Below are 25,481 nucleotides of genomic sequence, written 5' to 3'. Positions count from 1 at the left end.
GTCATCAATGGTAAATGAGATCATAATCTGCTTTGTATTGCTTAATTCACTGAGCCACAGGATACTTTGGGCTGGAAGGGGCCTTTAAAGTCCATCTAGTCCAAGCCCTCTGCAATGGGCAGGGACATCTTCATCTAGATCAGGTTGCTCAGAGCCTCATTCAACCCAACCTTGAATGTTTCCAGGGATGCGGCATCCACCACCTCTCTGGGCAACTTGTGCCAGCGTTTACCCACCCTCATTGTTAAAAACTTCTGCCTTATATCTAGTCCAGATTAACACTCTTTTTGCTTAAAACCATTATCCCTTGTCCTATTGAAACAGGGCCCATTTTTCTTATAAATCCCCTTCAAGTATCAAAAGGCTATAATTAGTGCTCCCAGGAAGCTTTTCTTCTCCAAGCAGCACAACCCCAATTCCACATGAAAAACAATACAACCCACACACCAGCAACATCTCCAAGGCTATAAGCTTTCATCTCCTAAAATACATAGAATTCGTTTCATATATTTTTGCATTTAGGAAAATAAGGATGACACCAGCAGTGAAGACTTGTGCTACAAAAAGGTCTCCTGGCCATACGTACTCAGACACACAGCTTGCTCTGCCAAGTGCTTTTTCACCCATGTAAATTTTTAAAACACTGGCATGTCTGGAATAACATTCATTCTTTATAGGGCTCCATAACTTCATTATTTAATAATGCCTCCATTAAATGAGAAAGTAGCCATGCATTTAATCTATACAGTATATTCACAGTCACATTAGCAATGCAGAGTGATATGCACTCATAAAAAAAACCGCATACAGCTGTCATAATTTCATTCCTGTGCCCTTTTGTGGCCCCTCATTATTATTCCTAAAGCTTGAAGCAGTCTTAAACATCATAAAATATGCATTAGCTCATTCCATCATGTATCCTGCTCTTATTTAGCCTGTCGTTAGTGTGCTATCTTTTCATCTTGAAATGACACTCTGATAGCATGGCAGTGAATATAAGGAAGGCTGTGTTTCAGAAAAAATACCTGCATATGAAGCTGGAATGACCAAAAGCTGAAGGCAGACACCTGAACAGGGTTTGTTTCTACAAGCACTGCCTAAAGCCATTCATATCAGTGCTTAAGCCACGTGTCAATATGTACAGGGTGGCATAACTGCCACTGGCAAGGGGACAGACAAGGTGCTACAACTGCTCAAATTCCTGACACTTCTGCAGACATTAAACCCTTTTACTTGTATAGAGACACTCTGGGTCTGTACCAAGTCCAGGGATGTTATGCTATACTGATCCATAGGTAACAGCTGTCTAGTCTGAGAACACAATCGTATTCCTGCTATTTCCAGTCTTGTGGCTCTTCTCTTCCCTCCACTTCCACACTCGCACCTGACTTATATATCATCTCCTTTACAAGATCTAAAACTTTGGAAATCTTCCCTTTTAGCCCTTTTCCTCCAGTAAATTACAATCTTCCTTGTACTTTTTTCATTTTTAATCATGAATCAATTGGAAACTCATGATACAATCACTTTTTCTTCTTGTATGTATCTTAAGGTTTTATGTTCCAGCTTTACTTCTGAATTATAAGAACAGTATGTTAAATCCAACTCTATTTCTAATTAATAAAATAACTGCCCACCCACAGGGCTAAGGAAATAAAAAGTTCCTATTACCTCTGGATTCATGGAACTCCAGCGTAACATGTGCATCAAACCCAAGACTGAAGTAATTATTGAAGACATTGAGGGGAAGCTGTAATTAGATAATAAAAAGAGACATAAAAACAACATGAATGGAACACTTCTCAACACACCAGGGTTTAAGCATTAAAACTTGGCTCATCATGAGAACCTACTAAGAACAAAGTGGAAAATATCAGAGAAATGTAAGCAGAAGGTTGCTCTGAAGGTTAGTAATGGCTTGTGGAAAATGATCAGATACAGGAGCCCAAAGAACACAAAGAGACCTACAGTGCTTTATGATCATATATGTATCTTTGTTAACACATCAAAGGGCTCCTTATGTTGTCATTTAAATTTCCCATAAGGCTGCACCACTTAAGATATCACCAACACAAAGGTTTTCAAAGGTTTTGCTAGCTCTTCAAGCTCAGCATGGCAAACGAAACTCCAGCTGTGTTCTTCTCACTTCATATATAACCAGGAGCAATCCAAGTCCCAGAGAAGAAGCTCTAATCCTATTGAGGATGCATGAGGCAGGCAAGCACACATCTGGCCTTTTCATTGTTACACACACCCAACAGGGCTGTAGAGAGGCAACTGTAGCATCCAATAGATAAGCTGGAAATTATCCCTGAGAAGAGGAAAATGGTTCACAGAATCGGGAGGGGGTTTTATTTTTGTAGTATTTTCAACACCACCAGTCCAAATGATAAATTACTATGTGATTTCCTCACTAAAATTTTCCCATTCTTCAACTACCAAGATACACTAGTGGAGATTATGTGGAGACCCACACATAAAGAAGTTAAACACAAAAATACACTACACCTTACTGTAAAGTAGGAAACATCTGGTATCCATTAGCAAAATCCTAAGGAATAAAATTTTACATCCTGTTTTTAGTTTTGTCTAATTGGGGAATGGATGGTAATCACAGGATTACTACTCCTGCAACTAGAGAAAAACAACAATGACCTTTCTGATGAAGCGCTAGGGATTTTTATCCAGGATTTAATCCTTGACATAAATGTTCAATGCCAGGGAGTTTCAAACAACAAATAAATGCATTTCACACAACTCTGGAACCACTGACACATGAAAAGAGTCACAGGCAGAGATGCAAACAGAAAATTAAAAAGTTGCAGAACTCCCAACCCATGCTCCTTAAAATGTAACCCAAAGATGTTCATAAGCATTCTATATTTTCCATGGGAAAAAGCAGCCTCTAACCTTACGTGCCCCATCCTCCAGCTCATCCTGGGGCAAATCAGGGTTGCGCTCCACCTGAAGATTCCAGCGGTCCAGCTGGACAATGGTCCCATCTTCTACATGGCACAGGATCTTCGACACCGGCTCATCTGTGTAACCCTGACAGCAGAGTGACCAGAGTATCAGCCACAGATGGTGACAACAAATTGAGTTACTCACCTGACAGATTTCCCTCCTTTCACACACACCTAAGACCCTCGATAAATTTTTGATCGTGCATTTTAACAAGCTACTATTTGGGTGCACAAATCTAGGGCAGGCAAAGTAAGGCCATAGGGAGAGGAATTCGAGGTATATTTGCTTTTCCTGGAATAACTTCAGTGCTGTAGTAAAGGATAAACAAAGAGAAAGTTTAAACTTTGTTGAAATTAGAAGCCTGATTACTGTTCTTGTTACTTGGCCTGAAATACCAGGTACATCTATGTACACTTTTATTGCAACAACATCATTAGTAATTCAAAATCCCAGACTGCAAATTGAAGCAAACCATCCTGCCAGAGTGAAGCAGACCTTGGACACAGCCCTGCCTACTATTTTAGCCAAAAAAGAAGTTCCACCCCACGCAACTAAATCTGAGCAGCAAGTTGAGAACCCCCACGTAAGGGTGCCCCAGCCAGTCCTTACCCCACCCCAGTTGAGGGTGCGAGCAAGGTCATTCCCAGTGCCAAGAGGAAGGACAGCCACAGGAGGTGGGGGGCTGAGTTGCAGCTCATCGAGGATGGATAGGATCCAGCCCACCTATAAAAAGGAAAATTAAGAGAACTGTCAGGAATATTAAAAGGACAAAGACATATTTTGATAATATCATATTCTCTTTCACAGAGAAGATCAAGTAAAATAAATTTTAAAATGAATGAAGAATAATATGGACAATTCAAGATAATTTTTTTAATTATCATTATGTAAAAAGAACTAAACTTTTGACAACAGTTATGAAAGAAAATGAGAGACATATTAAAACAGCATGGTGTCTCAGAACTTGTCCTGCCAAGCATGAACTTGCTCACAAGTCTCTTTTTCCCAGAGAACAGACCTTAGTGCTGAATTATTTCACTCAGTACAAGACATTATATCTGTATATATACAATATATAGATACACACACACACATACATATCTAATAAAATAATAAAAAACTAGACTAAAAGACAGACTAAGGCTCAGGGTTGAAGGTTTTGGATTGGAACAATGAAACTGTCTCTTTTGTATCCTAAGCTATTAGTTATTCCAGAGAACTGTTTCTCCTTTCTTCTGGACTACATAAAACTTTCAGATAGAAACCTAGCCAGAAGGAACAAATTACTGTAAGTTATTTTGTTCTCATTAAATAGAAATTTTCAAAGGGGAGCAAGAATTGTTGCTAAAGATGTTATCAAATTTTGGTGACTGAAATTCCTGCTACAAAAACAAAGGACTCTTTCTTAAACTACTTCTCTCTTTAAAAAAAAGATTGTGAAGAACCTGTGCTGCATTTTTAGATAAAGAATTAATAAAAAATTAACAGATTTTTTTTTCCTGTTGCCAGTTTTCAAAGATTCAGTTTCTACTGGAAATGTGAGCTTTTAAAGAGGACAGAAAATCAAAATCCTGACTACAGCTGGACTGAATTTTTCTTCCCCCAACCAATGTTACTGTGGTTTCAAATAGATTCTCAACCCAAACCAAGATAACACTGGAGCTTCACAAAAGGCACCCAGCATAACATGGGCATGGGGAAAAATAGCTGCAGTTTGAAGGACTGCAGAGGGGGTGGCCTGATAAATACAGAAACCACCATGCTATTTAGTATTCTAGGGTATTTCTTTCTCCAAGTCTCTTAGAAAATAAATTTAATTTTGCACAAATGACATTTATCAGACAGCTATTTATCATAACCAATTGTCCAATTATTAAAGCATTCATCTGGGATGTGATCCCCTGTTTGATTTCATTGTCTGACAACAGCCATCTCAACTACTTACAGCTCTCATGACCTTGGGTGTCTCCAAAAATACTGAGGTCTTTTAAAGGGATTTTCAGAGGTAAGCAATCCTCTCTCTTTCAAAATATCTATACTTCTGCACTGATAACAGGAGACAGAATAAAAAGTCAAGATAACATCCGTAGGGCCAGGACTTCTTAAAGAGTCCGTTGTCATTGCCACTGACTTAATCCACACATTGTGCTTCAGCCTCCCCCTGCTACAGGTAACATTACAACATCCACCACTTTTGTAGATGCTTTTAACAGCTGAACAGAAACGTCAAATTACTAATTTGTAAGCACAACGCTGCTATTTAACTTGAGGTCACTTCTAAACCTTGTACATTTGTTGCACAATCCAGGATGATTCAGACTATCATTTCCCTGTAAACAGAAAGCTCCTGACTGCTTTGAAAGCAAAGCTTTCCACTTCTGCCCCGGGAAGGAACAGCAAGCAGTGACAATGGAAAAGTTACAATAAGTTCTGATTCACCTCAGTAATGTGAGGTAACATCTGGTCTCATTGCATATTCATTAAGTCCACTTGAGCCATATTTTTCATTTCTAGATGTAATAGCTTTAGAAATAACTAGATATTAATTTGCTTCAAAGTGAGCAGCAGCAAATGTAATAGTGGAGTGCTGCTCATACTAATGAGAAGGTGCTGCCACCTCTCGCTTGCAAATTTCAGCAAAGTGAAATAGGATGGTCTGACTCAATGTAGCTGCATTCTTTTCTCTTTTAATGTCTTCATGATTAATTTTTCCCCCCTATGAAAACACTGGCTTCCTCAGATGGGAAAGAAAACAGATCAAAACACTTTTTCTCAGCTTGTGTCTCCTGCTAAAGCAATGCCTTGCATGTTTCTTAAGGAAAGTTCATCATGCAGTAACCATTATGTCTTACTTTCCCATGTACCAGAAAGACAGCAGTCTTATCACCGATTTTTTTCTTCACTCTTGCAGGGGAAGCATTGATATTAATAACCCTGCCACTGGGGTTTTAAAAGAATACACAGAAGCTGAAAAAATTCCCCCAGAAATTCAAGCCGAGATGAATTAAGAGAGGGGATTCAGCTCTCTACAAAGTAAACCAACCACCTCTCCGTGTCCTAAACATCTACATAGATCTGTTCTGTCCAATCACTTCATCTTGCAAGTAGTAATGCATTTTCCTTACCATACTTATTGCTAAAATTGCCATCAAACACATGTTGGGGAACTGAGCCCCCTAGAGATTAAGGTCAGTTTTTCAACAGTATTTAGCACTCAGTGGCACAGACTGAGATTTAAAATATTTTTAAGTACTGGAAACAGAATGCAGTTATAATAACTCCATTACCACTCATGACCTTCAGACCCTGAGCTGCAGAGTTTTTCTCCAAATGAAGGTGCTCAAATCCTTTAAAGATCTGACTCCAGTCACTTATCTAAGAACACAGAAATTCTGTTGTAAAGAAAAATACTGAACCTGGATCTACCAGAATCTAGCAGGAAGGAGAAGAAATTAAGATTTAATGGCTCCCAGACACTAACTTAACCTTCTAGATCCTTCTAGATCTAATGTAAATGTTGAGAGGAGACCAGAAAAGTTAGTCTTTATCTTTTTTAAGCTGTATAAAATCTTTATGCATAAAGGAAAGATGGCTCTGGACATGAGAATCTGGCCCCATAGCTACACAGGCCAGGCCACAGAGAAAATTGAAAAACAAGTATTAGATTTCACAAGTGTAAGGTATGCTATCTCTCTATGCCTCAGCAGGCAGTGTGAGGTGGGAAACCTGCCACTGTGAGGAGTTTAATCATTGATCCAAGACCATGGGACTGCCAGGTCCCTGCCACCTACCGTCCCATCCCCACCACATGCCAGGATCCTCAGGTTTGGCACTTTTCTGTACAGCTCCAGCCTGCTCAGGGAGGGAAAAGGGAAAAAGAGAGAGAAAAAAGGTAAGAACAGTAATGCAGATACTTTTTATGCATTTTGCTGAGTGACAGTGTAACCCACCACTTACTGCACTTTCAAATATTCATTACTAAGAATTTGAGTGGAGGTGGAAATGCAAAATCACTAGGATGTGAAATGGGGCCTTCCTCCATCTTAGACAGCACCTCCTGACAAGTGTTTGATCAGTTTAGCATCTTCCCAGATTTTCACATTCCTTCTATAGAGGTCAAAATCTTTCATTTTTCTCTTACCCTAAAGCAAACAAATTTAAATATTGAGGTTTTAAAACAATATTTAGTGTTCTTCATCATGACTTGTTGAGCTACCATTCCTCAGTCTTGTATAATGTGACAGCTTCTTCAACTAGTGACTGTATTTTAACACCACAGAAGGCAAGAATATGTAATAGAGTTCTTTCTCTGGATATGTGATCTAAATACCAACAGGAGAGACCAGAAAAAGTACCCTTTGAAGTCCTGCTCCTTCAGTTGTATCCTTCAAAAAGGCAAAATGAAATATTTTCTAATGAAGAGGGGGACACATTCACATCTAGAGAGCCAAGTAACCAGAGGACCTAACCCTCCTTTGCCCCATTATACAGCTCTGAAAAATGTATGTCTAACTTAAAGCTTCCAAACATCATGAGAGAACAGCATTGCAGGTGTTTCTGCAGGAAAATAAAAAGGCTGGGTTCCTTGAATAGGAAACACTTGGACTGTTCTTCTACAGGCAAATATTTGATTTTACATTATTACTGTAAAATATTTATAGAAACAATATTTACAAAAACATACAAAACATAGTTACGAATTGTGAAAGTAGTTCTGAACAGATGGTTAAATAAGGCCAGTATCCCCATGTCCAATACCACAGAAGGATGGTTTCTTAACCCTTGGCAGCAAGAATCAGCCCTTTAAAAGAGTCCTCTCTCCCTTGGAAGAGGCTTACACTTCAACTGTTGTCCGGATAAGCTGAGTTAGTTACTCAGCAAGCAGGGACAATCATACAGTGCTACCATGTGTGGCAGTCTGGAGGCAGCCTCACCCCACTGGAATGCTCATTCATTAGGGAATGGTCAGGCACTGGGATCTGCAGCAAGCCTTGGAGCCATCTGGACCTGACTCTGTCTGGACACAGGGGCAGCTCCTGATCTCTTGTCACAAAAGCCACCATAGCAGCCCTTCCCATGCTACCAAAACCTGGATATGTAAGCCTCACACGGTCACTAATCTAGCCAAGGCAGATCTTTTCCTGCTTTCCTGACCAGACAAGAAATAGGGTGCTCAGTGATGAAGGCTCCAGTACTTACGCATCTCTTGGCCCTTCCTGAGAGAGATCAAAGACCTGGCGTGGATTCAAATACCACATAAACATTTGGAGAACCTTAGTGCCCTGGCAAGAAAGAAAAATCAAAGGAAGGGAAATTATGAGTAGTTTAATGATTACTGCAAATAAGTGTGCATTATTCACTACATTTGAACTGCTTTTCTTTTTTTCTGTGCTTTATAAAGCAACCACAAAACAAGAAGACAAACTAGAAAGTGGCATAGCAAATGACTGCTCTGTAGAATAGCAACCCACCAAATTGGACAAGGTGCACATGCAGGCATATAGACTAATTTCAACAACACAGATCACTAATGGTTCATAAGAACAGGCATTTGGGGTCAGACCAAAGGTTCATCTCCCACAGCAACCTGTTCTCCTGCCTCTCACCACCTGCAACAAGAAGAAACCTCTGTTATCCCACCTCACCCTCAGCCATCCATGACAGCAAGAAGTTGAACAAGATTGTAGCCAGTCTTCATCATGCTGAACAGTGTCCTGCCCAATATCCAAGCAATGACAGTGCTCAGGCCTCCACCATCACCACAATGATCATTCATAATTGTAACCTCTACCATCTAAAGCAGCAGGAGTTAAGGACTTTGTGGGGTACAGCTGCCCCCATCGCTCAGTGCAGTGTGGCCAGCCCATCACCTAAAGGTATAATTTCTGTTTTCTCAGTCTCTGGGGTTCATATTTCCACTCAATTTCCTTCCTTCGTGTTCTGCCCAGACACAAAGTGGCAGGATCTCCTACTAGCAGCAGAGAGCTAAGAACTCTATGGGGTGAGCTTGTACTCTAATTCAAGAATGCCTTTCAGACATGGCCTGAGGGTACACATCATATTTTCCATAGCTCTCCCTTCTGAGGGACGGCTCTTCTGCCTGACACCTTCCCTGAAGTGAAGAACCAAGAATAGCAGTCATAGTACCTAGGAAAAGGTATAAGAAGAGAGAAAATAAGTGTGATGTTTGCCATAAGTATTCTTCCAGTCTCAGCTGTGTGCAGTTCATAGAACTCTTGAACCAGAGGGAGGTACTGGACTTCAGTAATCTTCAGGGTTTTCACTTCCAAGTATCTCCTTCAGCCTGTCTAAATGTTTAGCATCCACAACATCCTAGTGCAAGGAGTTTGTCAGCTGAACTACAGACTGTGAGGAGGACCAGCTTTTTCCTTTGTTTGGAATCAGTCTAAACAGTTTCATTTGATATCCTTCCTAATTCTAACAGAGGAGAAAATGAGCAGTGCCTATGCTACTCTCCATGCTCTATAGGACTCTGTTGTATCTTACATCAATCTTTTCTATTAAAAGGCCCTCAGATTCTTTGATATTCAAAAAGTGGCAGAACCTGGAAAATATTCATTTGGGTAAGTATTAATTCCAAGAATCCTAAGGAAGAAGTCTGATGCATTTTAATCACTGAAACTTGGTCTCTATGGTGCAGTAGAAGACCACTAATGATTTTTTTAGATGCCATAGGAATTATGTCATTTCACATTCAGTAATTTCAACAGCCTTTCCTAGCAAAGCTAGGAAACCACTTTTTGGATAAAGGTAAGCCTAAAACTTCACTGGAAACCTAGATTTTCTGTGGAAAGATGAAATCTTCTGAAAACCTCCAAACTATCACATTAGACTCCTCTCAAGAATCGGAAGGGAGGAGTACAACCACTCAAATACTCAAGTACCCATTCCAGTCATCCAACTCCACTGGAGCAGAAAGGCCATTCCACAGCAAGGACCCCTTCTGAGGGCTGCAGTTCAGGCATAGAGTCCTTCCTATCTGACTGGCCAAGAACTAGTCTCATTTGCAGAAACCTTGCTGTTAAGCTTTGTGATTCAGACCCAACTGATACTCTTACCTGATTCCCTCCACTTTTTGGATTGACAAAAACCAGCAGTGGCTTCATGAGTGGAGAGGAGATAGGCTTTATCACAAAAGGCCGGCCTTTGTTATCCTGAGAAACAGAAGCAAGAAACAGCTTTAGCACAAGAAATGTATGTTTCCTTGGCATAGCACACACAGAAGACCCAACCTAGCTCTGACAAAACTACTTCAGGTACTGGAAACAGTACAGCCATGTCAATGTGGTGCTCAGCTGAGAATAATTTATCCAGCTGAGACAACAGAAAAAAATAAGAGGGGGAAAGTATCATTTCAGAGTAGCACACAACTATTTCAAAATTCTTTCAAGATTATTTCTGACCCTATTTCCTGCAATTATTCACACAACCGTAATTATGTGTCAGATACAATGTTATTTCTAACACAAACAGTTTTTCCAAAGGAAAATAGAATGAGATGAACTACTTATTCCATTAATTCCAACAGCCAAGTTGCATAAGCACTTATTTGCAGATAATCTGCTCTCAAATTCTTGGCCTTGCTGCGTTCCCACCTTTGAACAAATGCCACAGATCCAACATGAGATATCACTGAGAAAACTATTTACCTCCCTACTCCCTACCCTTGCAGGACACCTGAGAGCCCAGTAAGAGGGCACTGTCCTGGGCTCTTACAGACACAGATTCCAGTTTCTGGTCTGCAGTTCTCCCACCATACAAGAAAGGATTTGAACCAGAAAGCCCTGGCTATGCGAGGGTGAGTCTCCCTCCACCTCTCCCATGAGGCTGTTTGTCTATATAACTAATCCACTAGGAAAGATCTGGAAGCACAGTCTTCTATAAGACACGTGGTAAATCAAACCAATAGATCAACAATCTGTTTTCTCTCTCTGTGGCCAAATTTTAATATGAGATCTCCTGAAGAAGATATCCTCAAACCAGACCACAGCCTTGCATCAGTGCACTCACCATAGATTTCACAACCTCAGTTTCACACCCCTGTTCTGCTTAGTGGAAAAAAAGGGTGTGAGGTGAGTCTCTTACATCCCAAGGGAACACTCTTTCATTAGGTGATGGTCCTTCTGGAGTCTGGTATGTTGTTTCTTGAAAAATATCAACTCAGAAAATAAAACTTCTCATACAAGTTTTATCTCTTCTAAGAACACATTCAGTAGCATGGAATTTTCCAGGGGAAAAATATATTAAACACTTCCGCGAAAAAAAAGAAGAAAAAAAAAAGCCTAAAAACTTTTAAGTCTGTGTTTAGACATTTAAACAAAAGGAGCATGATTTCCAAAGCACTTGAATACCCACTTCATTTCCTCTTTTGCTGGCTTTTCTTTTAAAGGACGTTCTCTTCTTTCGCCGTGTTGAAGTCTTTAAGGAGTTCTACATCAAAAGAAAAAAGAATACATGAAAAGCAAAACAAAATTTAGAAGACAGGCCCAGACAGAGCCTCTTTACGAAGCTCTTCCATGCATGTCCACTTGGAGAATGATAAGAGTATCTGGCACATGCTCGAGATTTAAATTACATGCGCTGCATGCTTTACACTTCCACACCACCGTTTATGGAGAAAGCCACACACGGAGACCAGACTGGTGCTTTGGAACTGGAAACTTTCCCACGCTGTGAGGGGGGAAAAAAGATCAGATGCTCCCATAGACTCACATAACACCACATGTTGTACCTGCCAACCCTCCCAATAGGGGTAGGAGACGCCCGTTTCCCCTTCGGGGCTCCAGTCTCCTGCCCAATCAGGCTCGTCTCCTGGTATGGAGACCACCTGCATAAAGATGTAATAAAAAAACATGATAAATAAGATATTTTTCATGTTTTTTTGTTTGCTTTTTTTTTTTTTTTAAGGAAAGAAAACAACAAGTTTTAGCTCTGGCAACCATTATGACTCAACATAACGTAGGCCACCATGGCATATGATGCTGGCACTGTAGAGTCAGTTCAGGCCTATCAAGAAACTTGTGTAATCATCTGCTAAGGAACAAACTGAATTGTTAATTTTTAAGGATTTAAGTAAAGAAGGTGTTTCTGGGGTGATCGTTTGTTGTGTTTTTAATAACAATATCACTTAACTACATAGAAAAAAAAGTAGAACTACTTGTATTTTTGCAGAACCTATAAAAATAGAACTTATGTCAAGGCTTTTCTCCAGGCAGGCGACAGTCTGCTCAGTGACACTGAGCAAAACGGTGTTCTGGTGGGATAAGAACAGTCCAAAAAGGAGAATTTTGTTATACTTTGTTATTTATTTTAATTCAGCAATTGAAGTTATACCTGCAGGAAACCCTAATCATTTCCACAACTGAAATTTTGTCTTATGGGAAATACTCCAAATATTTTTGCAGTATTTCAACTTCTAGTCTAACTACCACCAGGAAATAAAGTAGCATGAGGAAAGAAAGTTCATTGATTTTTTTTTTCCTAGCTATAAGATGGAAACCAAGATTCACTCAGCTAATCTGAAAGTTCATTTCTGCCCTGACCTTGATTAGAAGCGTACCACTAATGAAAGTCAACAAGCAGAGATCATCAAATCTTTAAAACCAATGTCTATTCTTAATCCTGCTTGTTATCCAACATCAACAGAAATAGCTACTAGGTTTTGTTTAATACACATCAACCACTTTCAAAATATAAAGACTTGATTATGATACACCAGATACACAGGACAATGCCTCCACATTCCTGAGAAGAAAAACTAACAGCTATCTAACTGAAATACCTGAAGGTATTATCCTTTATCACTTGGACCAAGAGAAGCCTGCTGTAGAGCACAAGGTCCCAAGCTCTCAGCATTCCTGGAGAAGGAAATAATCATGCCATATTGTTTACTGAAAATACTGAAGACAAGACAGCTCTGCAGAGCAATTACAGGAATTTGTCCTTTTAGAACATATTTTGAGAAACCACATAAAGAAGTGCTCGTACTCTTCCCTACTCTGATAAACAGTGATCCTGAAAGCATGGTAAACCATAAAGACTGCACTGGCTACACAAATGCATCAGCAATCCTATCTGCATGGTCTTGCATTGCCCTACCTCAGCAGTCACATTGACTGTAGGCAAAAGTTTTGTTGTCAATAGAAAGTTAGGGGGGCATCGCATTCAAAGCTGTCTCCCATGGGAGCCTTAGCCTAGTTCCTCAGGCATTCTCTGATGAAGGATTCTCCCTGGATTGGAGCAAAGCACAGGACAGAGAGAGGAGATCTAATCTATCCACAGTCTTGTCAGCAGTCTGCTGGACACTCACACGCATACCAAGCGTAAAGATAGTTCAGTAAAACCCTGCTAATTATAAAAGAATAATTTGAAGAATGTTTAAATGTAGTTGCCATTAAATCCCACTATAATGTACCTAACAGTGGGGTGGAAAAAGGCATACAGCTGTATTAAAGGAAAGGGTTAAGTCTAAGAGTCCATCCATGATTATAACCACTTTCATTTCCATACTCAAAAAGGCACTAAACAATGTTATTCGACCTCTTTTTTAAAAAAATTTTAAACCTGCCTACATCTATAGTGTTAACAGAACCGAAAGCTTTGCTACAGTAATTGCAACCACATGTCCATAGCAGATGAACAGCAAAAAAGCTGCTTAAACATACGCAGGGTTTTTTGCAAACATGCAGAAGAGTAACAGCCAAAGAGTATCAGCAGTCTTTGCACACTGAAGTGAAGAAATGGATAAGTAATACCTTGTTCACAGAACAAGGTAATGAGCGTTTTGTAAACATATAATGTTATTCAGCAAGGTACCTGATAGCAAAGCATACCTTTAAATGGGCACCATAAGTAAATCCTAACTTGCCTCTAGAGAGGAAACCTCTCCTTTGTGGATGTCAGTTTGTCCATCTTCAAAAAGAGATGTTTCATGTTATTGAATGGTCAGTGTAACCCTCAGCAAGCTTAGGTAGATGAACAGAAGAACTGGAGTCCTTCTTGAATGGTGTTGGATGGTGCAAAGGCCATGGGCTACCTCAGACAAATCCAATGCAACCTTTCAACCTTTTCCTTAACAATATTTCAGCCTCGGTTTCCAAAGGCTTTTAGCACACTGATTTTCAAATTACTTAAACAGTGAACAGCATCTGGGAAGGTCAATCTTGACTATCTCCTGGTTGTTCACAAACCACTACCAGACAAGCCAACTGCACTCAGCAATTGAGGAAATAAAGAAATAAACCCAAAAATACAAGTATTCACTAGAACTAGCTCACAGTTCTCAAAGGAGGTGAAGAAAACACCAAGTTTACTCACCTTGAACAGAAAAACCTTGGAATTTTACAGTTACTGCCTTTGTCTTCCCAAACAGAAGACAGAATCAGTAAATCCATCAGTCAGATCCTCCTTATCATCTACTTTTCTCCCACAACACAAGCACATAGCAAGTCCACTGCCAGAGCTAACACCACTTTGGCTACCAAACCTCCCCTATAACAAAATACCACCAGTCAACAGGGGTGACCTGCTTCACAAACTAGGAGATGGAACTGTACTGAACCCCAGGGAAACAGAGCTGGTATCAAAGCACTGCTAACAATACAGAAAATCTGCAGAAAGTTACAGAAGGGGCTCACATTACAGATAACATGGCAGAGGTATTGGGAGTTTTCCATTCATGTAAGTGGGTCATTACACAGGGGGCTACCACCTATTCCAAAGCTGCTTGAACCATTCTGAATATTCTTCATCTTGCAATCAGTTTCTTACAAGAAGCAAAAGCTCCCCATTTAGAACATAGGTTGTCAGCATAAATTTGTTCTTAACCAATTACAACACGATGCTTCACTAGCACAACATTGTTGGTAACAAGACACAGAGTGTGGTCTTTGTGCAAGCCTAATATTTGAAAGGTGGTGACCCACGTTGTACAAAATAAGCATGGAAAACTATTTTTGTGGCAATCAAAAAATAAAGATTATAAAACAGGGTAAGGGTTTGCTACAAAAAGCCATCTTATTTACTTAAAGGAAACCACAAACAAACAGGATGCAGGCACCACTAAAATCAATTTTATATGAGCAGGGAATTCAGTTCAGGAGTTGTCTGTGACCAGTGTAAGTAGGTAATTAGAGCTGAGGAAATATTTTAAACCCAAAAAGCTTCTAGCCAAATTTATTCTGACTGTGGAATATGTGAAAAACAGATTGCTGATTACACATTCATTTTTTTAATGTGAAATTACAAAAATTTCTAAATATTGTGTTTGTACTCTCTGGATCGAATGAATTAAATATTTCATAGTGTTTATCAAATATTTCTATAGGGTGAAGAGGGTCATAATATGTAGAAGTAGAGCTGGCCAGAAACAGCAGGAGAGGAAAAATATTTCCTAAGAAAACAATAAATAAGAAAACAAGACTTCTGCCAAAAATCTGAAAACACATCCAAAAGATGCATCACTATTTTCTAAAGTAATAAAGATGCATTTCTCATAACTCCAATGGGTGCTATTAAGAAGCTTCATGGAAATGCACCCATTGTCATAATTTTGAGCTATTTAATGCTTCAGCTACTCAAGATAAGGTTTTCCATGCTACGGACCAGGAATTTCAAGGACTAGATATGTGATGGCAAGTTAATAATGAAGTACTTTCTCTGTGCTCATGATTCAGGCACACAAAGCTAACATACTTTCTTTTAGTTTAATATTTTAAGCCTTTATTTAAAAATTTTTTTTTCTATAAATTATAATTACCTAGATTAGATTTATTTTTTATTCTGAAGTTATTAAAAAAAAAAATGGACAAGAAAGCAAATTCTCTACAAATGTTATAAGGAAGGTAGCCTGGTTTAGGCAAAAGCCAAATCAAAAGAAAATTACACATCAGGGTTTGTTGGTTTGGTTTTGGTTTTTTCTCTTCTTTTTTACTAAAAATTAAATAAAATAAAAATCAAAAGGATTGAATAAAAGCTTCTTTTAATAGGTCAAACATGCATACATCTGTCAAATACCAGACAGTTGCCGAAAATTAGCCAAGGATATTAAGTCCCTGCCAAGGCCTCGAACAATCCTCAACAAAAGGAAAAAAAGTATTTCTCTGGAGGAGACTGACTAAAACAGAGAAAGAAGAGTGTGGGGGAAATCTACAAATGGCAAAAACCCCTTTTTTCTCAGAGCGGAGGTGGTTAGGAGTCTTGCTATGCTCTCTCTTGGCCTAAAGGAAAAATAGAGGCCTCTTTGGTTGACTTTTTGGTTACTCTATACATATATCTCCTCTTTCCTCTGCTTCTTGTCTTTAATAACCAGCTTGCTAGAAATCCTACTCATGCCCAAATCTGCTGGCCATATCCCTAAACTGGAACTAAAGACAGTGTCACAATTTAGGCTTCAGGCCTTTTTCTTGTTTCATGGACTAGTTTTGCCTTAGTGCCTTGGCTACAGCCTGAACTTCTTAGTTTCTTCTTGACAGCCAGGAGGCAGAGTCAAAAAGCCCAGGTCACTTCCCAAGGATGGGCTGAAATAAAGAATATTATTCTGAAATAAAAATTTAGCCACCATTTCCGACTCCCTGATATGTTCAGTGTTTGTTTCTTTCAGCTCAACTTGGAGTGAAAACAGACTTTCAAAGATTGCATGATGTGAACCCACTTTTAATTTTTGGCCAGCTCTCTTTTGGATATCTTTTCTCCCTGTTGTGTTCACCAGTGAATTACCCTCTCCAAGACCTACCACATCCATCACAAAAGCTTTGAAGTCCAATGCCTGTTACATGCAACTAAAGGAGCATGTGGGCTTACTGCTGACTGCGCAAGCACTGGTGGTAAGTAAGACCTGATTCTTTACAGGTCCATTAAAGGCAGATTCAGAGGGATGCCAGTCCAGACACAGCCAATTCTTACTGCAGTTCAAGTGAATGTTTGTGAAGTTTTTCCCTGTATTTGCTCAGCTCTATTTAATGAAACATGCTTGACTGCCTACCACACGGGATTTCTTGCAGTATGCTTGCTGAACTCACAGTTACAGGAACAACTCTGAGCTGAATTAGCTCAGAACAAGTCATGTTTGTTGCTAATCATCCCAAACAGGGAAATTTACTGAAGGACTTGATGGAGGGGCAGGAGGATACAGGTTCATAACCACCATGGATGTATGCTGGGTTTCAGGGATAGAGACAAGGTTGAACAAGCATGCCTTCGTGAAGGAGGACCAAGCAGAGAAGCCAGGCTGGCCCTGCACAGCCAGACAGGCCCTGCACAGCCAGACAGCTTCAGAAACAGACATCAGCATGCAGTTACCTGAGGTTTCTTCACCTTAATGATCCAGGTGGGAGGCACAATGACAGCAGCATGAGCCCCCAGGGAACATGGCTCCTCAATGTGATGTAGCATGAAACATGTGACTTTGTTATGGAACTGGAAGAGAAGGAAAGAGTAGAGTCAAGAAGGAGGGCAAGAAAGACAAAGGGGAAGCCTGGAGAAGAAGAAGAAGGTGATGGTACAAAAACTGGAGCAATATTCCCAACTCCACCATCTTCAAGTCCTTCAAACCATGGAGATTTAGGAACATATAACTAAAGATTATCTTGCTAAGCCATGCCTTCTTACCAAAAAAAAAAAAAATAAATAAAATAAAAAGAAGACACAAACACAGACAAACCAAGCCAAACAAAAGCACCAAACCAACAAACCAAAAAAAACCCCATAGCCACTCCCAGTTAAACCCAGATCACAGTCTCCTGAAGAATTATCCACTTACCGCCAGCTTGCACCAGGAACAACTGATGGCCACAATCTCTTTACTATGGAAGGAGAATTTCTGCTGGAAGCCCTAGAATAACCAGGGGGAAAAAGGATTTAATTCTTCTTGACTATAAGAAAATATATACCTCTAGCTCTAGCCAGGTGACTGTGCTAGGGAAGCAGACTTTTGGGGGATAAAACAATTACAGGAGGTAACAGAGAAGATTCTGCCACTGGGGTATATTCACACAATCCTTTTAAAAGGGTTTCTGCAAAACTTTATGCTTTTCCTTAATTTTTTTTGTAGTTAATAACAAAGAAAGAAATAGAGATGGAATGTCTATTTTAATTTTTAATGGATTTCTACAGACCTGAAAGTTTCAGATTTTCTGTTGAACAAAGTGTTCTGTCATTGCATCCTTGTTTACTCTAACTATAAAAATTTGAATTTTCCTTTTTTTTTTTTTTACTACAGAACAAAATTAACTACAATGTCTCTCTGGGAATGTTCTAAAAGGGAAATTAAGTAATTACGTTTATAGTTTTATTGAACTGACTCTGATTAAAATCTTTCCAGTAAGTTCCCAAAAAAACAATATGGTCTGATTCAGATCACACACAAAAAAAATTTCTTTACATTTTTAAAGATAAAAAAGCCCACCTCAACCAGAAAATGAGATTTTATTCTCCTAGAGAGGAGCTTCTTTCTATAGAATGCAATATGACTTTGCTGTAAATTCTAAGGCTGGAAAAGACAATTGGATCATATATAACCTTCTGCATCTAACACAGGCAACAATAAGATACAGTCTGTAATTTTGAGTTGAGTTAAAGCTTATTTCAGTCAGAGAAAAGTATTTGGGTTGATGGCTGGAGAGATGGAAAGTGCAGAATTTCATTGAGGAGTTTGTCATGATCACCTTCACTACTTAGATTTCAGATTTGCAGTTGGCTGGATCCTTTATTCATGGGCTTCCACCAAGCCTCTCTACCTCTGCAAGTAGCCCATCACCACCCAGAATTTTCTAATTTGATCTCTCTACCAAGTGATGAATTTGCTAGCCAGTTTTCTTTTCAACAAGCTGGGTAACACCTGAATCTCCCACACGGTGGGCAATGCCCAAGACCCAGTGCAAAAACGTTACAAACTGATTTAGTAACATCTAACAGGACACTGCCTCACTGCTTCTGTTATTAAAGTCCTTCTTATCCTGCAGGAAAAATGAGCCTATTAGTGCTCAGTGAAATGACAAGGTCAGGCATACCAAGAAGAAGAATTAAATAAACAACCATAAAAAACATGCAGAGATGCCCTGGTCTTGTTAGGTGAGAGATTGAGTTACAATCTCTCTATACAGGGCAGCTGAGGACAACCCTATTGATACTCAGAAGGGGAGGAGTCTCTACCTGCCTGACCACCTTGCAGATTCTTTTACAGGTGTCCCCAGCATGCACTCAAACCAATTTGCCACACAGACCTCACTGCCAAGACCAGCTCCTGAAAAGGCTTGTGTCACCTCTGGCTAGATTTTTGGGGTTTTGTTTCAGTCCTTCCCCTAATGCCTCATGGTTTACATTCAGAGAAATTCAAAGAGTAGATTCTTCATAATGGTGGTGATTTGGCAAATTCAGGCTTAGCAATGGAATGTAGTGAAGTGGCTTAACAAAGACAAGCTGGCCAGATACTTCTGGCTGGGCACGTCTTGTCTGCCATTCAGTGTGGACATAAAACCAGAGTGACAGTAACTGTGATACAAGTGGTGGAACAGAGGTCTGACACTGGACAAAACACTATTTCTCATTTACTTACTCTAGTGCTTCGAAATGTTTCTCACAAATCTCACTTCTCCTTGTTCCAAAGTGCATTAAAATAAAAAGAACTATTTCAGTCCCTCATGGGCACGAAGTGTTTTGTTTTTTTCTGCTTTGTAACAGCCAGGGGGAAAACTCTTCTCTCCCAAAATCTCCACTAATTAAAACTAAATTCAGTATATTAATTCCACAGCCCATCCGCTGTGCATTTTAAACATATGGACTGAGCAGCTTGTCTGGTTCTGGATGGACCGTTTTTCATTTATTTAGTAAGGCATTTAGCTTTTAGGGAGTCATTAGAGAAAATGATACAGCAATAAAAACATATTAATGATAAGTAGCAATAAACCATCACTTTCCTTCCTCAAATTGCTTTACAAATGTGAGCTAATTCTTCCTAAGGAAGTTTTGGGTAAGATACCATTTATTTGAAAGCTAGCTTTACAAATAAAGCAATTGATAAAATAACTAAATAAAATATTTAATAAAATAATTGATAAAATAAGTCAGAGTGAGATTTGACAGGGCCTATTGGACTGAAACACAGGAACCCTCCACATTTCACTAGAAATCATATTTTCTGCCTTCTCTGAGTGAGAAGGAAAATTGAATTTTAGATGTCCTCGATCATGCAAGAAGGTCTGCACCAAATGAGAAATTTTGAGACATAAAATGAATTTCACCTCTTTGAGAACATCAGCCTAACAGTATATGATTAGCACTGATTCTCCAGCAACCAATCCCTCCACAACACATGTGGTGACCTGCTCCTGTAGAAATAAACACTTGTGCATACCAGAAAAAAATGTACTCTTAGGAAAAAAACACCTGAATGTCCGTAAAACCAGCTTGTGTTGGTAATTCAACCTGTCTGAATAGTCTGAATCAAAGTACAAATTAATATAAACACCCATGCACCAAGCAGAGCACATAGGGATTACTAGTTCTGATATATTTTATTTATAGTCTCAGAAGTATTTATCATTAAAGACTATTTTCACACCAGTGTTAGGGCTACTTATAATATTTTTTGCTGGTATTTTCCTACAATAGATTTTCTCTTTTTAGTGCTCTTAGAGATACCCTAATGCAACATTACTGTAGGAGAGCCAGGTATTATTACAACTCAAATACAGACTTCAGCAAAAGCATTTGGATGGTGATCTCTGCTAAAACAATGAAGAACTAGAATAGCCTTTCAAGTACTAGAAATGTCAGTCCTAACTTTACCTGCAGCTCTGCATCAATCCACAGACCTCTAAAGGGACCAGTGACAAAGAGACACTGTAGACACATAATGCAGGTGTATAGAGGACACCCTGCTTTGGACACCACAGAAGGTTAAAGAAATAGTTTTTGTTTAGCATTATGGTCCAAAATGTGCTCTCAGTCTCAGAAAGCCCCTCAGCCACTGCTAACTGGAAGTATATGAGAAACAGATTTCTTTTCCATTCCTCCTTTCCATTTCCTTCTCATTCCTCCTTAAGCTTCTATTACTGCACATAGTTATGAAATGGATGCTGGGCCACATGGTCTGAGCATTTTTATTTCATTTTATATAAAGATAAAAAATGTATCCAGATTTCTCTGATGATCCCAGGTAACAAAAAGCTAACAGCTATGAAACTGTCTTTTTTTCCACATCTTCAAGAGAAAGAAAAGAATTCTTATACATCATGAATGTTGTTGATACCATGGCTTGGGAACACTTAATTACCATCTCTTCCAACAAAACAGCGATGAAGCATTAATGTGTGACAGGTTTGAAACAGCCAAATGTAGTTCTTCTCACAGCATGTAGTTAAGTTCAGGAATTTCTGCTAAAGGATGATGTAAATGCTACAACTTTACAAGAACTCAAGGCTCAACAAGGCAAGACCACAGGAAAGAAATTATGATAGGTTGTTAAATATAAAGCCACAATTTCTGGGAATTCATGAGACAAAGACAGAAATAGATTGCTTGGTTACACTGCACATTCCAGGTCCCCTTTCCCTGGTATCAATTTCTCTATATAGTACTTCAGCAGTAAATCAGTGAAATCACCCTTGGGAAGAGTAAAAACCTAAAGCCTAGATGAGTTCATATAAGCTGTATTTGCACTAGCAAGTAATTGTGTGTACTCAGGACGCCACACACAAGGATTTTCAGATAATTTTACTCTGGATTAGCTGTAGTCTGGTCCTGTGGACTGAATGCCCACTCGTAACTGCAGAGTAAACTTTCAAATGAGTTTAATCTAAAAGTTCATTTGTTACAAGACTGTCCCACATGTGAACCATTGGAAGGGATGACAATAAGGAAAATTTCTTTCAAACTGCATTTCTGATCTGAGGTGGAACACTGACATACACCTGTGTACTCAACTTTTCAGGAAGTGTCAGCCATGGCACATAATGGCACACAGAATTTAAAGCCACAAGGCTATGTTAAGGATATGGGGTGCATTCATTCCTATCCACTTACTTATGATTTGAAGCATGAGATGGGTATATCCGAAAAACATTCTTTATTTGAACTGTTATTAATGATCATATTTACCCATCCCATTCCAGGCATGGGATAGGATTATTACACAACAATGAGATCTACAAGAATCCTTAAGTATTCCATGAATAATGGGGTTTTTTATTGCTTTAAACTTACTGTCATTCCATTTCAATTATAGTTCCCCTTTTCTTGCAAGACAAGAGAATAATAAAGGTGGTTCTTACTTGGATGTTTTTGAAATGTTATAGCAGAGCACATGGATTTTGCTGTAATAGGAGATTGCTTGGCCAGTAAGTATAACTGATTTTTTTTGTGTTATAATTTTCTCTTATTCTTTGTTTCCTGGCAAAGAACCACTCTACTACAGTATACTCATGTTAGTCTTAACTGAATATTTCTTATTTAAGGAGAAAACTGAGATTTTCTCTGAACTTCTCCATATTCTCTGATGGCTGGGCTTGAAGACCTATATTGACCAAGGCTGCCCATACTCAGTACAGGTTTTGATATGATAGCCAGTAAGCACTCTCATTGCAAAATCAACTCCAAATGCTTATAGGGGAGATCCAGGCCAAGAACACAGAGAAGGATGGCAAAGTCATACCCTAAGAATGCTGTATGCAAACTGCCTTGCTGCACTGTTCCTATGGTACTTGCTATGCAAGGACATCACATTTTTATTGCGTGTCCTATTGCAGCTGGTAGCTGAAAATCTGCATGAGTAGCCAGATACAAATCTCATTTTCCTCTGACTGAAGTGCTGTGCCATGGAGATGAGACATGGACTTTCTTACTAGTTGTAAAGAGGGAGGTAAAAGTATAATATAGTGGTAGAGAAAGGAAGCTAAATTCCTGTTAATTTAATTTTTAAATATATCTAAATATATTTCAGAGGTTCATAATAATTCAGAAGAAAGACCTTCAGTAGCTAAAATACTTCTTCCCCATTTTTATAGGTTTTTAAAAATAAACTTTTACAATCTATGAAGCAGAGGAAACACGAAGCAGTCTCACAAATCTTAGAGTCTGCTAGGGCAGAAGGAAAGCAACAGCATTTCTTTTCCAGGAGTCTGAAAAATAGGCCATCACAATTTTGGCACAGAGGACAGCACTACAAGAACATCGTATTAGTATAGGGTTAGCTTAGCAATTAAAAAGGCTCAAGGAGTCACAGCTTTCCTCCTCCTCATTTTCAGCAGCCAGTACAACACAACCTCCCAGGACAAATGATGTGCTCATACCTGCAGATGCAGCTGCCTTTCTCTTCCCACATGGGAATCAGGACTTTTATGCTCAACATCTCAGGCTTGTCATCAGCCATTAAAAGAGGCCAAGTGTTTGTGATAGGAAAAAAGGCAGTGACTAGAAGGACCTACAGGCTACCCAGAATTTCTGAGTGCCCTGTGTCATGCTTGTGCTGTGCTGGAAATCTTACCTTTCCACACTGCTTACATTTGCCCTCCTGCCTCCGCCGGTGCACCCAGTGATGCCTCACAAAGTTCTGCAAACAAGGACAAAAAGATGTGGTTTAGGAAACATTGGCACCTTGCAGTCAGTGTTACCATCTATGTGAAATTTGTTAACAGACACCAAAGAAAAAGTCCCTTCAGCCAGTGGAGCAATTAGTGGAGCAAAATGCACAGCAGGCATGGCAGGAAACCTCAAAAACCACCAAAACTGCAGGAGGAATAAGGACAAGGTGGTGTTTTCTTTATCCACATTGAAATGAGGCCAGAACTACTTCCTCAGTATTCAGGTTTTTAAATGTTTGATTTTATCTTTGAGATACTTCTAGAGGAGAAAAAAAAAAAAAAAATATGAAGAGAGTACAAGTGAAAGGAGAGGGAAATAGACTTTTAAAATAATAAAAATACAAGCTCAAAGGCTAGGAAGAAAAAAAATGCTACCAGAAAAAAAAAGGAAAAAGAATTACTGAACAAATGGGTGAAAGACAACAGAAAGGTGAAATGGTTTCTGTCAGTGTAAGTAATAGAGAGCTTCGGCTAGAATTCATTTTACGTTTATTCCGGAGAGGAGAATGTGTTCCACTGGGAACAAATTCTCTGTCTAAGACTCCTCTCAGTCTAAAAGCACTTCTGCAGCTGCACACCAGGGGGATCAGCACACATGTCAAATGAAAAGCTATCATCATTTGTCCCTTACTTACTTCTCTTGGAGATCTGGAGCCTCCTTCTCGGAAAGTCGGTTTGCAGCGAAAATTAATCTGGCATTGAAATAAAACTGTTAGAACTTAAAGTGAGCTGAAAGAAAATTTATTCCAATATTTTTATCTAGGCCAGACTTCCAAAGCATTTATTATCTGTTAAAATATTAACTTCACTAGGTGGAAAAAAGTAACTTACCTGGATGTCAGAAAAATCTCTTTTCATATGCCATATTAATTCTCCTAGCTAGATCTCTACACAACCCCCATCTGCACTAATGCTATTGCTGCCTACTCAGTTCAAATATTTAAACTGCCTCCTCCTTGTAGGAGGAAACAGCTTCATCTGTTTTGTTTTTCAGAAGATCATTTGCAAATAAGTGCACACTTCAGCTTAGGTCTCAAAAGTTAGTAGGTGCTGGAAATCTCACTCTGTAAAACCTTTTTGCACATCCCATCTTTATGTCTTCAGAAAAAAAATCTGTAGAGTAATTGTCATTTACATAAAGAATCATGCAAATCACCATAAATTTCTACCCTTTCCTTAAATTAAGATGTTTTCATCCACCTCCCCAGCCACAAATCATTTGGGGAGCATTGTACTGCCTCATGCAGTGGTATTGCCAATTCAGATGGGAGAGGAAAGACAAAGAGGACAACAGGAGTTTCCATGAATGGAAAACATTTTTAGGAAGGTGAAGAGTAAAAAGTATTTAATTTTTAAAAAGGCAGTCTTTCCTAGAGAAAGGGAAAAAAATTTTTGAGAAAAGAAAATCTACAGAAATAAGAATAGAGGGATGTAGAAATTTTAAAAATACACTGAAGATTGAGACCTGGAAAAAGACCAAAGGATATGTGAAGTAAGGATGCACTAAATGAAATAAATTCAAGTTTGAGTTGACTGTATTTCAAAGAATTAAACATTTAAAGATACTGCACAGCTATGCTTCAGTTATGAAGGTAGAAGGACCAAGTTTCTCCAAATTCAAATACAACCCTCCCCAAATAAATAAGTTCTTCCCTCATTTAATAATTGCCTTCAAAATACTAGGTCTAGGGAGAAAAATAAAAATAATAATAAAAAAAGCACACACACAAAAAAAGAAGTAAACTAAATACCTAGTGCTTATAAAGAAATGAAGGGCATTGTAATATTAGTCTTCTTCCCTTGCTCTTCACCTGGAATGGCAATTTGTTGTTTCACTACTCACTCATGGCAGGCTGGAAAGACCCAGCTTACATTTATTTTGCCTAAAACGTGCACCTTTGCAGAGAGGGCCAAGCAGAA

General features: G+C 39.0%; 1 protein-coding gene across 9 annotated transcripts in view; it reads right to left on the bottom strand.

Moving 5' to 3' along the window:
* DGKI (diacylglycerol kinase iota) overlaps nt 1-25,481 on the bottom strand; it is a 214,091-nt gene that overhangs the window by 95,014 nt on the left and 93,596 nt on the right. For 5 of the 9 annotated variants that reach the window (XM_048300151.1, XM_048300143.1, XM_048300145.1 and 2 more), the window contains exons 5-16: nt 24,197-24,253; nt 23,465-23,530; nt 17,744-17,815; nt 17,284-17,400; nt 11,717-11,812; nt 11,341-11,415; nt 10,044-10,139; nt 8,164-8,246; nt 6,756-6,816; nt 3,574-3,687; nt 2,911-3,048; nt 1,672-1,750 (exon numbers count right to left, since the gene is read on the bottom strand). In XM_048300151.1, the coding sequence (XP_048156108.1) occupies nt 1,672-1,750; nt 2,911-3,048; nt 3,574-3,687; nt 6,756-6,816; nt 8,164-8,246; nt 10,044-10,139; nt 11,341-11,415; nt 11,717-11,812; nt 17,284-17,400; nt 17,744-17,815; nt 23,465-23,530; nt 24,197-24,253 (1,054 nt within the window). The remainder of the gene's footprint in view (nt 1-1,671; nt 1,751-2,910; nt 3,049-3,573; nt 3,688-6,755; nt 6,817-8,163; nt 8,247-10,043; nt 10,140-11,340; nt 11,416-11,716; nt 11,813-17,283; nt 17,401-17,743; nt 17,816-23,464; nt 23,531-24,196; nt 24,254-25,481) is intronic. The other 4 variants (XM_048300146.1, XM_048300149.1, XM_048300144.1 and 1 more) reach the window with 3 other exon arrangements.

This window comes from Corvus hawaiiensis, chromosome 4 (genome assembly GCF_020740725.1).
Source record: "Corvus hawaiiensis isolate bCorHaw1 chromosome 4, bCorHaw1.pri.cur, whole genome shotgun sequence".
Lineage (NCBI taxonomy): Eukaryota > Metazoa > Chordata > Aves > Passeriformes > Corvidae > Corvus > Corvus hawaiiensis.
Note: the sequence above shows the minus strand (reverse complement) of the source record. Positions and strands in the feature narration are given on the sequence as shown.